This window comes from Pollicipes pollicipes, unplaced genomic scaffold (genome assembly GCF_011947565.3).
Source record: "Pollicipes pollicipes isolate AB1234 unplaced genomic scaffold, Ppol_2.1 Scaffold_4740;HRSCAF=5597_pilon_pilon_pilon, whole genome shotgun sequence".
In the NCBI taxonomy this organism is placed as follows: domain Eukaryota; kingdom Metazoa; phylum Arthropoda; class Thecostraca; order Pollicipedomorpha; family Pollicipedidae; genus Pollicipes; species Pollicipes pollicipes.
Window position 1 is genome coordinate 24,801,379 of NW_023596545.1, and position 13,284 is coordinate 24,814,662.

The 13,284-nt window shown below is 53.1% G+C and overlaps 1 protein-coding gene across 4 annotated transcripts; it reads right to left on the reverse strand.

The window, feature by feature from the left end:
• Window positions 1–652: 652 nt before the first annotated feature.
• Window positions 653–7,770, reverse strand: LOC119099241 (type II phosphatidylinositol 4,5-bisphosphate 4-phosphatase). Of its 4 annotated transcripts, none has more exons than XM_037222362.1 (6): window positions 7,734–7,770; window positions 4,573–4,731; window positions 3,512–3,672; window positions 2,653–2,862; window positions 1,514–1,706; window positions 653–977 (listed from the first exon to the last, which is right to left on the reverse strand). In XM_037222362.1, exons 2-6 carry the CDS (start codon window positions 4,688–4,690, stop codon window positions 892–894), a joined length of 768 nt encoding a protein of 255 aa, XP_037078257.1. In that variant the 5' UTR covers window positions 4,691–4,731; window positions 7,734–7,770; the 3' UTR covers window positions 653–891. The 4 variants fall into 4 exon arrangements, with proteins under 4 accessions (XP_037078257.1, XP_037078256.1, XP_037078259.1 ...); XM_037222361.1 differs by having other exon boundaries at window positions 7,648–7,770; XM_037222364.1 differs by lacking the exon at window positions 7,734–7,770 and adding an exon at window positions 7,560–7,630.
• Between the last annotated feature and the right edge of the window lie 5,514 nt (window positions 7,771–13,284).

Genomic DNA, 13,284 nt, shown 5'->3' on the forward strand with positions numbered 1-13,284 from the left:
TATGAAAGCCAGCAGGTATGGTGAGCCGAGCCGAAACGGGGGCCGCGGGCGCGCACAGCACGCCCCAAAGCCTTTTGACGCGCCGGACGCCGACCGGCGCTGAGAGTCTGCCGTAAGATCTGGTTCCAAAAAGGTCCCTCACACATGCAGTTCATGACGCGTCCTGTAGCCAACGTGTTAGTGTCGGGGGCGGAAGCGAGGAGGCCACCGGGCGGCACGGGGCGCTCGCCAGCGCCCATCTGTCCCCTGCCGATAAGCACGGCCGCTCCTGCGGCCCCGTGGCCGCGTACAGACACCACGGCACACGCCTATGTACACAGCAGCAGCAGCAGCTACACCATAAAACAGCGGTCCGGTCCAGTGGCGGAGGGCGCGCGCTCCGCCGTCACCGCCGCGTGTCGGGGAGTCCAGCCGTCGGCGGCTCCTCGGCCCACGCCGCCGGGTTTCCCGGCACTCCCCGTCTCCGTCGCAGCGCGTGGTAGCCGAGCTGGACGCCGTGCGGCGCACGGCCCCCGCTATGCAGAAGCGCCCTCCGCAGCTCGGAACGCTCAGTTTCGAGTACGCTGGACGATTGCCGGCAGGCGTTGGCATGCGCCAACACAACACTGCTGGGCCGCTTACATCGAATGATACACACATAACATAGACAAGAAAGCAGCGGGTAATTTATCGTATGTGCTATAATGACCGAACGAGCAAATCGCATAAGAGTACCACTCCCAAGCTTTTCCATATATCCACAGCCACCATACGGCCAATGCCACTCCTATAGAAGGCATTCGGCGGAATTAAACAGATCCACGGCAGCGCACGGTGGCGCCACGCCGTGCTACCATCAATCAACGGCTGTCTGTCGAAGCTGTAGTAGCTGGTCCGGCGACGAGGTGGCGCTCACGCCGAGTGGTCGATCTCGCTGGTGCGCAGCGTGAAGTAGTACACGGCGCGCAGAATCAGCACCAGAGCGGCCAAGAAGGCGCCTGCGAGCAGGCGGCATGTCAGGCGATGTCGCGCGGAACGGCCGGTACGACGACCCCGCCCGGAAAGGAAAAATTAACCTTAACACGTTTGCTGTAAGCTTAATCCATTTGACCATCCAACACCCAAACGTCTTCGGACACAGAACGACTCCGAGTGGACGGACGAATGACACGCTGCCAAAACGGGCAAGCACATTCAGAACACCTTCCGACCATCTTACGCTCGTATACCCGGCCTGTATGGACTTAACATGCGTCAGATGCTACCAGCTCCCGTTACAGGAATGCTCACTATTTTAATCATGAAGATGAGTGCAGCTCAAGCAAAACAACGCAGTTCCATGGCTAAGCACACCTGGGTCGAACCTGCCACAAATCAGCGCCGGAGCCATGTCACAAAAACACCACAGATCCGCACCAGCACCAGCCGACACGCCCCGCAAGGTCACGGCGGATGAGTCACCCCTGTCAACACAGCACACCGCACACACCCCAACGCCAACCGCTCGCAGCCCAGCGCCGCCCGCGGCCCGTACCGATGTAGACGACGTAGACGCCGGGCTTGCGACGGGCGTAGCTCAGGGTGCCGAACGTCACGCCGACGCCGATGCCGGCCAGCAGCAGGCCGGCCACCAGGAAGGCGGCGCCGCGGCGGCGGCCGTACGAGCCCACCGACGACACCTTGCGGCAGCGCGGGCAGCGCGACAGCTTGCCGCTCAGCGCGTTAAACTGGAGGCAGAGACTTAGACTCAGACTCAGAGCTGGGTCAGATGCTCGCGTCACCGCCAGTCACCGGGTGCACAGCTGACCGCCGTGGCCACTGATATGTTGTGCCCTGTAATTTAACCACTGCCATTTTGTCCATTTTAATTGCCGTGATTTAGGATACATTGAGTATCGCACGGTCTACAGAGTCCCGTTTGACGCTTCTACCATCTTAAAAAGGTCGTCAATAAACATTTGAAACAGATCACAAAGACGAAAGGTAATAATGGTGATATTCAGGTACGATAACTGTTACAAATAAGCGATCGATGTATAAAGGTGGATAAAAGGCAGACACCAATGCCGTTGGTTGCCACCTGCTGTACGCACAAAACTCGAAAACCCTTCCGTTGCGCAAGACTAGCCCGTGACTTTCAAGTCACCAGACTACCTAGCATGCTAGACTTGTGACTTCTAAGTCACAGGGTAGTGGGCAAATCAAATCGATGAGATCCGTATTTGTGGAACTGAGACATATATCATAGCCACGAGGACATCATCGCCCACAGACTACACCAAGATCGCATCAAGAGGCTGCTGTTATTTATGCAGTAGGAGAACAGTACAATTGGTCTCCATCCTATCAATCTTCGCTATAGCACAATTATACCACATTTCCCCATGTAAGCTACAAGTGGCACACTCAAAGCACCCAAACTCGCACACATCCCCCGAAGAAAACGTCCCCCACCAAAAAAAGGCGCCGTTAGTGGTTAGTCCCAGATGGCCCTGCATTCATCATCACTAGCATCCAGACAAGTCCCAGCTCCCCGATCTCTCGTTCCGTGATCGCCCCACTGTTCTAGGGGATCGCCCAGATACATCTCCCCAAAACTCCGCGCAGGAGTCGCCCGGCGCGATCGTGTCGCGGCCGGCCGGCGGGCGCAGCCGCGCGCCGCCGTCTACTGACCAGGAATGAGTCGCGGCAGTAGGCGCAGACGACACGGCACATGCCCGGCACCATGGGCTGGCTGCTCTGGCTGGTCGGCGTCGGCAGGTTGATCACTCTCTTGCAGTTGGGGCGCGGGCAGGCGATGCGCAGACTCGACGCGCGACAGATGAGCAGACAGTTGCACGGGCAGCGCACGTACTTCTTGCCTGGCGGCGCCGTCCTCACCGGCTGCAGCGGGCGAGTGGGGCGCCGGTTATGAATAGCTACTGCCACCAAAGTATCACACAAAACAATTAACTGAACAATAGATTATGTGGTGTTTCAACCAATAAGGTTAGATAAACATCCATCGACCGAAACGTCGCGCAATTCATTTTGCCGGGTTTGTATTACAATACAAACAGAGCTTATTTGTATATGTTGCAGGTGTTCGGCAGCGGTGGTCCTGTCCCAATAACGTGATGTGCTTGAACAGGTTTAAACGTCAAAACTAAGGCCATCAGTGAGCCCCACCCGCCCACTCGAAGCCCAAGTAACTGTAGCCGGAGCTGACGACGGAAAGGCTCAGTGACCTTCAACTGCCACACCGAACGGCACGCTACGGATCGCGTTGCAAACCGCAGACCCTCGCAGCGGGGAAGACACGCCGCGGCTCGCCAGCAACTGACACGTCGGAGCCTGCCATAACCGCGCTCGCCGGCGGTAGCGCGGGCTGACCCATAACCCGCAGCCAACAGCTGGACGGACGCATCAAACCAGCGCTGACACCAGCCAGTCGATCACAGGGCGCTCGCCACCCCCTGCGTCCCACCGCCGGCCGGGCGTGCACGGCCGTCGGGGCCGGCGGCGGTGCTGTCCGCCCGGCCGCCGCACCCACCGTCGCCTCGTGGCACTCGTGGCACTTGACCACGTGCTGCTCGGTGCGGCCGCTGAGGTCGAGCGTGGCCTCGCAGATGCGACACGCCACTGTGAGCGTGCCGTCGGCGGCGCGCACCGCCGCCGCGTGGTCCAGCGGCCGCGAGCCCGCCTGCACCTCGTCTGCAACGCCAGAGCAGGTGAACTTCGGCGGCGGCAACAGCCCACTTGAGCAACGGATGGCAATGGAGGGCCATCCGGCACTGGCCTCTGCCGCGTTCAGGTGCAGTGTCCACAATACTAAGAAATATACTATATACTGTCCGTCGTAATTTTGAATCAAAGACTTGACGGAGCGTTGCTATTACGCATCACATTAGGTTGGTCACTAGGTGTTGTGTCATTTTCCGTCCCAATTTGATAACGATAAACGCTATACTAAGCTATCCACAGCGAGTGACAAGTCAGCGCCCTTCTGCGCTGAGTCCGGCAATCATGCCGTGTCCGACGGTCTTGCCCAGCGCACGCCACACAAACACGCACGCACTGGAACTGCCCCCCCCCCCCCCCCCCCCCCCCCGAGTCAGGAGGTGGCGTCCACGACTGACTAGGCACGCCTGGGGCGAGCCTCTAGAAACAGAGGGCGTTTACATCTCACACCTACGTCTGCAAAGTGTGCGGTCCAGAACGCACTCAGTCTGTGAAACTGTCAGCGAGAAGTGGAGATTACGTGCCAATCCATGACGCGGTTTCAAACTGAACCCAAGTTCACTTCAAAACTTACCCAATATGCTGTTTAAGATATTTCTTGACTCGGCACGTTGTCTTTTATGCTGCGTTTGCATCCCCTATCCCACATGACCCAGAACTGAACCGTGCATGTATGGTATCATGTGGCATGACTGGAATAAGACATCAACCACAAGTGTAATGCTTTACATCGATTTATTGGACATACCTTCTGGCGCACACATGTCCGAGCAGATCCGTCAACATCACAACGACGGCCTTCTCAATGGCGCGTCGCTTACGATAAGGCAGGCGCCTGCGGTAGGCGCCCGAGACGGAGCCGTCCATACGTACCGCCCTCCTGGGAGCCCTCCAGGCTCCAGTATTCGGAGGTGACCGTATCGCTGGGCGGCGGCTGCGGCGGCACTGTCCGGCCGCCCCGCAGCAGCGGCTCCCTCTCGCCCTGCGACATGCTGCTGACCTCCGGTCACCGCGCGGCGACGGCGCGCTCCCCTGCCGCCAACGGTCACCGTCAATGACACCGTCAACGACACCGCCACCGCCACCGTCACCAAGGCGGCCAGACCGGCGGCGGCCTCTGGCAGAAGCCACCACAAGGCATACCAGAAAGGAAGTGGCAGAGGATCCATCCAAGTGCTGAGTCCTCATACAAGCAATGCCTCACTTCAAGGGCAACAAAGGGCAAGCAAACATGCTTAACAGAAAGGCACAAATAAACTTATTGGTATTGGAACAGCCATAATTCATTGTTTCAAAGGGACGCTATAAGGGTCAACATTTGAGCTGGATGAAACCAAGATCTGATATTTTCTGGTTCTTATTGATCTCATGAAGGAGAGCATTAAACTGACATAATCTCAAAAATTCATAATCACCTTCTCTTAATCCATTATGTGATTACATTGTGATCACAATGTTTTCTACTTAGCAAATAGAGAGCAACACTACAATGAATGTGAGCATAATTCAAACATGTATTGCATTTGCTATGACTTATAGTTGAATTAGTATTTGAGCTTAAGCCATCACACCACTGTCTCCAGATGTAATGTGATGATGTGTGTAGTGCATTCACTCTCATTTGTACATTGGAATATGAGCTGTGCCCTAAAACAATTATCTATAATTTGTGTGGTGTGAGACCACTCCTATAACTGGCTGCAGAGTGCTTGCACTGTGAAGTATGGATAGGCTATTTGCCAGTGTACACAGATGCATATTGTTGTGCAATGAACTTGACAAGGAGCATGACCTAACCTGCCACAAGTCAGTATGCACCAGTTGCCTCAAATGCCCCAAAATTTTGGATATAAATCTACTAAACACTTAAACTTGATGCCTTCACCATATGCACATGAGCTTACCAAGCTGTGAAGCATAGTGTGATGCAAAGGCCAAAATGAGCTGTACTTCCAAGGATTTGACAACTGTACTTTTCACCTGGTCGATAGAGCTTTATCATGATCTTGGCATCTTGGGAAAGTGTCCTGACAAGTTCTGGCTGAAGTGAAATGCAGAACAATGCAGTTGTGCTCTTCTGACTGCCAAGCCCAAGTATGTGGAATGAAAGCTCACACTGGATCTTACAAAAAGAATACTGTATGAAATATCCATAACCAAATCTTTTCCACCTTCTGTAAAAACTGAAACATGCTGGCTCCAACTGGAACTGCATAATAAATACTATAACTATGACGCACGAGCCAAGCTATTATAACCAGTGATGAATAAATGTGCAAGCTCACCCACAGAGGTTGTATTAAAACTCAGTCATGTATGCTGCATCTTTCAAAAAAACACAGAACATAAGGAGTGTGTTCTGAAAGACATGACAATGTTAATTGCCAGGAAGGCATCACTGGCAATTCCACAATACTTCTGAAGCAAAATCTAACTGAACCTGCATTTCCTGAATCATTTGGTGCTGTGTTTGCTCTCATCCAAAATAATGATTTTGTGCTATATATATATATATATATATATATATATATATATATATATATATATATATATATATATGGCAGTACTTGCTCTTAACTAAGCTCACACTTTCTTCAACTTCTTTTTGCACATGTCCTGGTCATTTTGCCTAAAACAATGCAAGTTATTCACCACACCTCCACATCTGACCACCATTGCAAATTTGTGTGAAGAGCCATAACAGCCTAATTGAGTTTCACACCAGCAGCTAACAAGAATTTTTATTGGTTGGCAAATATAAAACTTCCTTCAAACTCCTGCTAATTCACGGCAACTCTTCCAAAACTACCTCTCATCCAGGGTAAATCTCCCAGGTAATGGCAGCAAATGACTACCTGCTGCCCACTGCACACCCTTAACCTGCATCCCTAGTTTGGTAAGTGAATGCTCCTTCATAACTGATTTCATTACATTTTTCAACACTGGTTCTTATCCACAAATGACCATTACAATCACTCATGGGATGAAATTTTTCCATTTTACCACTTTCTTATCATTTCCTGTAACCTACTTCTGCATTGTCATCCAGCAGCAAATTAGACTTTGCTACACTTGTTCCTGAAATTGAGTTTTATTATTTGATGCAGCTAAAAAAGAGATGCATGTTGTACTGTTCAAACACAAATTTTAAAACAATTGTGCTAAAAACATGTCTAAGCTGATCGTTTTACACAAGCACATATAAATAATTGATTTACTTAAAGCTAGAAATGCTCCTCAAACATGCGCCTCATGTCATTTAGACCCTCTTGGCTTTGATCAGTAGCATTGGCTGTGCCAAACAGTTGTTGAGGAAATGAATTTTTTGATATTTGTGATATCATTTCAAATTTGAGTCTGATCAAACACAGCTCTGCTATGCTCACTAAATTATGAACATCAAAGCTCAAAGCACAGGTTAAAATACTAAAGCAAAATGTATACAATGCACTTCTTACTTTCACTTGAGAAGTATTTGCATCTGCTGACTAAAATAGCACTTAACCCCTTGTACTCTGGAGTGGTATGTTATAACCTTGCACTTTAAATTCTTGGCTGTGAATGAGGTTAATTCCAGTGACCAATAACTTTTGCATACACACTGTTATGAAGAATAATTGAAGACAGGTGCAGCATCTAGCCCTAACTAAAATGGTATTTTCCTATTGACATGGGGGTCCTCCAATCCATTTTGAAAAATTACTCCTACCTAGGTGCATCTTGGTCTTGAAACCAAACTGTTTTAGAGAATGCACATAAATGTCATTTCCAGACAGGGCAACAGACAGACCATTTCTAGCCAGACATTTCGTTGGTCATCAACATTGTCCACATTCGCTCTGCGATTTCTCATAACCTACCGAGTTACCGCACCGTGCAGTAAGAAAGAGGTAAATTATCCTTCTCGATCCCTCCCAAATTTGCTACAGCCATTCAGCCAGAACTTACACAAGAACACAAGTACGCCTGTGAGTAAGGGAGATACTGGTATATGTGAAATTGTGAACTCTGCGGGCACGGCCCTGGATGCGCACCTATGTACCCAGCTGCACAGAGGCCAACCAGGCGCACAAAAAAGCTGATAATTTATGTTTGTCTTTGTTGCGCCAATGTAATGATACCCTTTGTTAGAGGTGAGAGAGTGGTTGCGACATTTTCTTGCTATATACTACGGTGATGACAGCAACGGAGAAGTTCGCCGGATTTCATCAACTTTGTTTTCCCCCTTTGAACGATGGCTGCAGTTTTGAATGAACAAATCTAGGATTTCGTCCAGGAATAGGCACGTGACATCGTCGATCGTTTCCAGTCAGTAGTTCGATGAGCCCCCGGGTGCGGCCCATCGGCTGGATCGGGCGTCCACAACCGGAGCACATGCGTAACGCGCTACTACAGTGTCCCGGAATTGATGCGCGGTTATATGGTCCCCACTAACAGATGAAATAAGTGAAACCGGTTGATGATTTATTTGCTAATGTAATCCCCACGCAGTCGTAAACACTGTCGAATGCGCTCCGGCAAGCCGCACGTCAGGCCGCCGAGAGTCTTTGACTTGACCTTTCGCCGCGCCGCTTGCACGCTTTGGAGCAGGGTCGCCTTTGAAGTGACCCGCAACATCTTGTTGAGCTCCGATCGCCGAGAGATTCTTGATCGGCGACATATCGGGGCTGTTGCCTGGCCACGAACCCTTCTCCCAGTAACCCGGGAAGTTGGCGCAACACCGGTCCTGGGTCTTCCTGGCGTGATGAGCTGGAGCGCTGTCCTGCTGTAAAATCGCCCTTGACATGTCAGACAGGAGTTTAACCTTGGTTGGCGGGCCGCTCATCTTCCTCTGCTGCATCGCCGAGGCTGCAGCCTTCTCCAGTACCTCTCTGACGCGGTAGTCGGCGGTGACGGTCTGCCCGTGCGGGACTTGGTGTGCCTCAGAGAGGCCTCTGTAGCTCATCATGCCCCAGACGAGCCTGACGCGGTAGTCGGCGGTGACGGTCTGCCCGCGCGGGACTTGGTGTGCGTCAGCGAGGCCTCTGTAGCTCATCATGCCCCAGACGAGAATCTTAAGCGGCAGCTTCACTGTCGCGGCGAACGGCACCTCCGAGCTGTTGGCCCAGACCCGGTCGTTCTGGCGGTTAGAGGCTTGGAAGAGCTCGAATGGAGACTTGTCATTGAACAGGACGCGTCTCCAGCCCTGAACGGACCAGTTCTTGCGGGCCTTGCTGGATTCCAGCCGCCTGCGCTTGGGGTACACGGCAAGCCCTGGCTGCAATCCAAGCTTGAACGGCTTCAGTTCCAGGCTGGTCTTCACATACCGGTGGACGGCCGACTTGGAGGCTGGGCGCTTCTCCGCCGTCAGTTTTCTTGCCAGGGTTCTCATCAAGTGGCGCCTTTTGAAGGCCGACTTTGCAATGACGATCTTGGCCACTCGGCTCAAGGCCGACTTCCGCCTACAATCTGTGCGGTTTTCGAGCATCTCCCCTGAGCGGTCGCGGGCCAGTCAGCGCCTGATCGTCGCTACGTTGACGTCCAAGTCCCTGGCGACCTGGACCTGGGTCATGCCGCCCTCGACCAGTCCAACCGCGCGGTAGAGGATTGATGGCTTGTGCTCTTTCACCATAGGCGATATGCGGACTCGACGCGTTGGCTACCTCGAAAGGAATGACCTTTCCCGCCCACTGCAGGCCGAGGTCAGGCCGGCCGCTAGGGTCATGTGGTCGCCTGACACGGCGGGATGCCCTTCGGCCGAGCGCGGTACAATTGCACTCACTCGGCGTTCGGGAGAGGGGAAATGACAAGCCGCACCAACCGCGGGACACCCTGTAGACAGGTCCCCCCCCCCCCCTCCCCCACCCACCCAACCCCTAACCCCCTCCCTCAATGATGGCGTGAGCCCCGATATATTTTCGGTGAAATATTACAAAACGCAGGACAAAAATTTATTTTCATCCTCAGAATTTCTTCTTTAGACCAGGAGTATGCCGCTACCAATTCAGTGAGGGGACTCCAGTACACCCACCTCCTCCCCAGTTTAGGTCGCAGACCCTCCCAGTAGCGCAGACAGTAGGCACGGGAGGCACGTGCCTCCCCTTTCCCCTTAGACTCAAGACCAACGATTAAGGGCCCGATTTGAGGGTCCCAAGGGCACAAAAGGCCAAAGACCGCACTCAGAGCCTCTGACCCACAGGGCCTGGCACTCCAATGCCAGCAAGAGGGCAATGCGCGCTGATCAGGGTCCCACTGAGTCGATAAGGACCTATCTGTCGGCCAGACATCACCAGTAACGCATAGGCGACTCCGCAGCGTCATGGACCTGAGGGCCCATTTTCCAAACAGGAACAGAGGCGGGGCCAGCGATTCACATCGATCGCGGTCCCAGCGTCTGTCAGCGCCTCACAGCCACTAGCCTGTGTGCCAGCCCTGTGCTGTGCAAGGGCCCTTCAGTCGCCCAGAAGCAGTATTCGAGAGGGCCTGAAGAGCCTGCTGGGCCGGCCAAGTCCGACGATTAAGGACCGGATTAGAGGGTCTAAGGGCACGAAGGGCTGGTCGGAGTTATATTCAGGGGCCCAGGCCTGTGAGAACGGACCTCAAATGGCAGTCAGAGGGCCCCTTGCATCGATCGGGGAGCCCCTGAGTCGATATAGGCTATATGTCGGTCAGGCACCAGAAGTACCGCACAGTCGGCTTGGTGTCATATGGGCCTGAGAGCTCACTTTCTCAATCAACTATGAAGCCGGAGGCAGTGATTTTCACTGGTCGGAGCTCCTGCATCTGACAGGACCACAGCCGCTGATGGAGGGTCTTCTGCTCGCAAGGGAATTGAGCCGACCAAGGTCAGTGTTCGATGAGGGCCAAAGACGGACCTGGGCGGTCCAACGGAACCGACTATCAAAGGCCCGGTTGGAGGGCGTAAGAGCCCGAAGGAGTGGTTGTAGGTCACATAAAGTCGTGGTTCGCAAGGTCGTCACCACAAATATCAGAAGAGGTCATCTTGCGCTGTTTGAGAACGCCCTGATACAATGCGGATGTCTAAGTTGGCCAGAGACCACGGGCACCGAACAGTTGGCTGCCTGTTAGTCTGAACCTCGGCGGCCTTTTTCACAAGCAGGAACATGGCCGGGGGCCATGATTTGCTTTGGTCTGGGTCCCGAAAACAGCGGTTGGGGCCTCTGTGTCGATCAGGGGTTCACATTGCATAACAGGGGTCATGTGTCGGCTAGTGATTCTAGTCGGTCACGGGCTTTGTTTGAGGAGGTCCGAAGAGGGGCCGGCGGCCACCTCGGAACCAAAGATCAAGTGTCCGATTGGACTCGGGCCCGGCCCCCGTCTGTTGTGCCGTGATCTAAAGTGACAGTCAGAGGGCTCCTATTATGGGCCCTCTGGTTAAGGTTCCCTGTCCCTATCATGTAGGGCCTCGACACGGAGCCAAACACTCGACTCCATGCCCGTCTGAGCCCTTAAACCCATTTCCCGAGCAGAAACGAGGCCGGGCCCTCGATTTGCAATGTTCGGGGTCCCTGACACAATTAGGGGCTCCTGTGTCGGTTCGGGGCCGCAGGTTCTAACAGGGTTCCTTTGGCGGCAAGTGGCCAAGAGTCGGCCAGGAACGGTGTTTGGGGGGGGCCCGATGAGGAGCCGAAGGGTCTCTTGAGACCAAAGATCAAGGGCCCGACTGGAAGGCTGAAGGGTCCAGATGACTGGCTGTAGGTCACATCAAGGACCTCGCCTGTTGGGCCGTGGTCTCAAACGTCGTTTTGAGATCTTCTTGCGCCCATTGCCCCTCTAGCCTAAACAAAGGAACGCTGAGACAGAGCCCTTTGTTTCGGCCAGAGATCACCAGTACCGACAGTCGCTCTGAGTCGGTCTGAGCTCGGGGGCCCATTTCCCAAGGAGTGAGATGGCCGGGCCTGCGATTTACATTGGCCGGCCTCCTGCAACAATGCGGGGCTCCTGTATCGTTCAGGGGCCCACAGTGCCCAACAGCGTATTCTGTGTCAACAATGGGCCTCCAGTCGGCCAGGGGAAGATTTGGTCAACAGGAAAGGGGACGAGGCGCCGAACGGCAAAGGGCTTCTTGCGTTGGTCCGGAACTCTGACAATGAAGGGAGACATGAATTATGAGTGTTCACATTGAGACAATGGAAGGGTCTGGTGCCGGTCCTAGATTCTAGTGCTGTGCCCCCAGCACCGAACGGTGGGCCCTCCAACGCAATTCAGCATGGGTCCGTTAGGGAAGAAAATACGCCCGGACAACGTACCCATTGTACCATCTGGTGTCCTAAAGCATTCAAAGATACTTCTTTCAGATGCACCATCATTGTTGTCCACCTGTTGGCCACGGCTTAGTGCTAGTGTGGTTGGGGATCTTGAAGAATGCTGCGCCAAGGGGTGCTGAGAAGGCACTGGCTGTATTGCGTCGGACAGGCTCGCAATATATACTGGTATACATGTGCCCACTCGCGAAGCACTGATGCGCCCATCCTGTGCGCGTGTTCCTGGAAGAGAGTGGCGTGGCCCTGCCCTCCAGGTGTTCAGGATACACGCGGGGTGGACGCGTGGGGCACCCACGTGGAGGCGGTAATGTTGCACAATAGACGCGGCTGCGCATTTCGCATCGGTCCATGCGTGGACCTTATATGGTCTGTTATTTCAAGAACGGCACTAAAACAGGCGTTGTCGGAAATTTCAATCCTTCCACATCCAAAATTCCCCCGAACGTTGGCTACGTCACGCCGTGTGATAATAGCATGTTTAGTCGTGATTTGGGTAACAAAAGCTCTATTTCAAGACAAACTGTACGACCTCTCGCATACGATCGCTAGACCTTTTCCAAATCACCTTCGGAACGATGCTGCCTTTGGTTGCACCCGGTCCCAAGACTCCGGACCACGTCGCAAGGGCCAAGACGTCTGCTCTCGTCCGGAGAACCAGCTGTGCTGAGGCTACGCCACTTTTTGCGACGCATTTCCACGTGACCTGATGTCACCGTGCTTCTGCATTACCTGCTTTAACCAAATAGGTTTATGCTTTCATGTTTCCCCGATTTGGGTTTTGCTGGCCCCTCCTCGTTTCATTTGAGGTTTATATTTACCAGACACTATCTATCAAAACCCCATTTCACGTAAAATATCTAGCATTGACACGGTCAGGTTTGACAGTGTCTTTGCGTCTATCACCTGCCATGACCGCTATTTCCTTCAGTAGAACTGGGACATTTATAGCCCACAAAGACGACCTCGAACCCATCCATCACTTTACTCAAAATTCATCCCAATCCATCTCACCAAATTATCTTTGATACAATGAAGTATCATTTGAATTCACATTCGTTACGCCGACAGGTAACGTACTTTCTGGTGCCGCCCACTCACCAAGCTGGACTCACTGCTCACGTATTCCTTGCGGTTTTTGCAGAGAAACGCCTTCAAATACTTCTTGCCTCCCGCCGGCTTTGTCACAGGCCTCATTTCAATTTACGTTCGTGCCGCCTGTCGCTCTCTCTATTCTACAGTTCGCTCTACTTGGTGGACTATTTGTTTCATCTTCAGAATCTTCCGAAATTGTTTTACCCTTTCACTCCGTCTTTGCGCCGCA

What these genes read in the sequence shown, in the direction of transcription:
- LOC119099241 (XM_037222362.1), bottom strand. Translation starts at nt 4,690, where the DNA reads ATGTCGCAGGGCGAGAGGGAGCCGCTGCTGCGGGGCGGCCGGACAGTG. An exon ending in GGAGGGCTCCCAGGAGGGCG is followed by an intron (nt 3,673 to 4,572) that starts GTACGTATGGAC and finishes CTGGCGTTGCAG; the next exon opens with ACGAGGTGCAGGCGGGCTCG. An exon ending in ACGAGTGCCACGAGGCGACG is followed by an intron (nt 2,863 to 3,511) that starts GTGGGTGCGGCG and finishes CGCCCGCTGCAG; the next exon opens with CCGGTGAGGACGGCGCCGCC.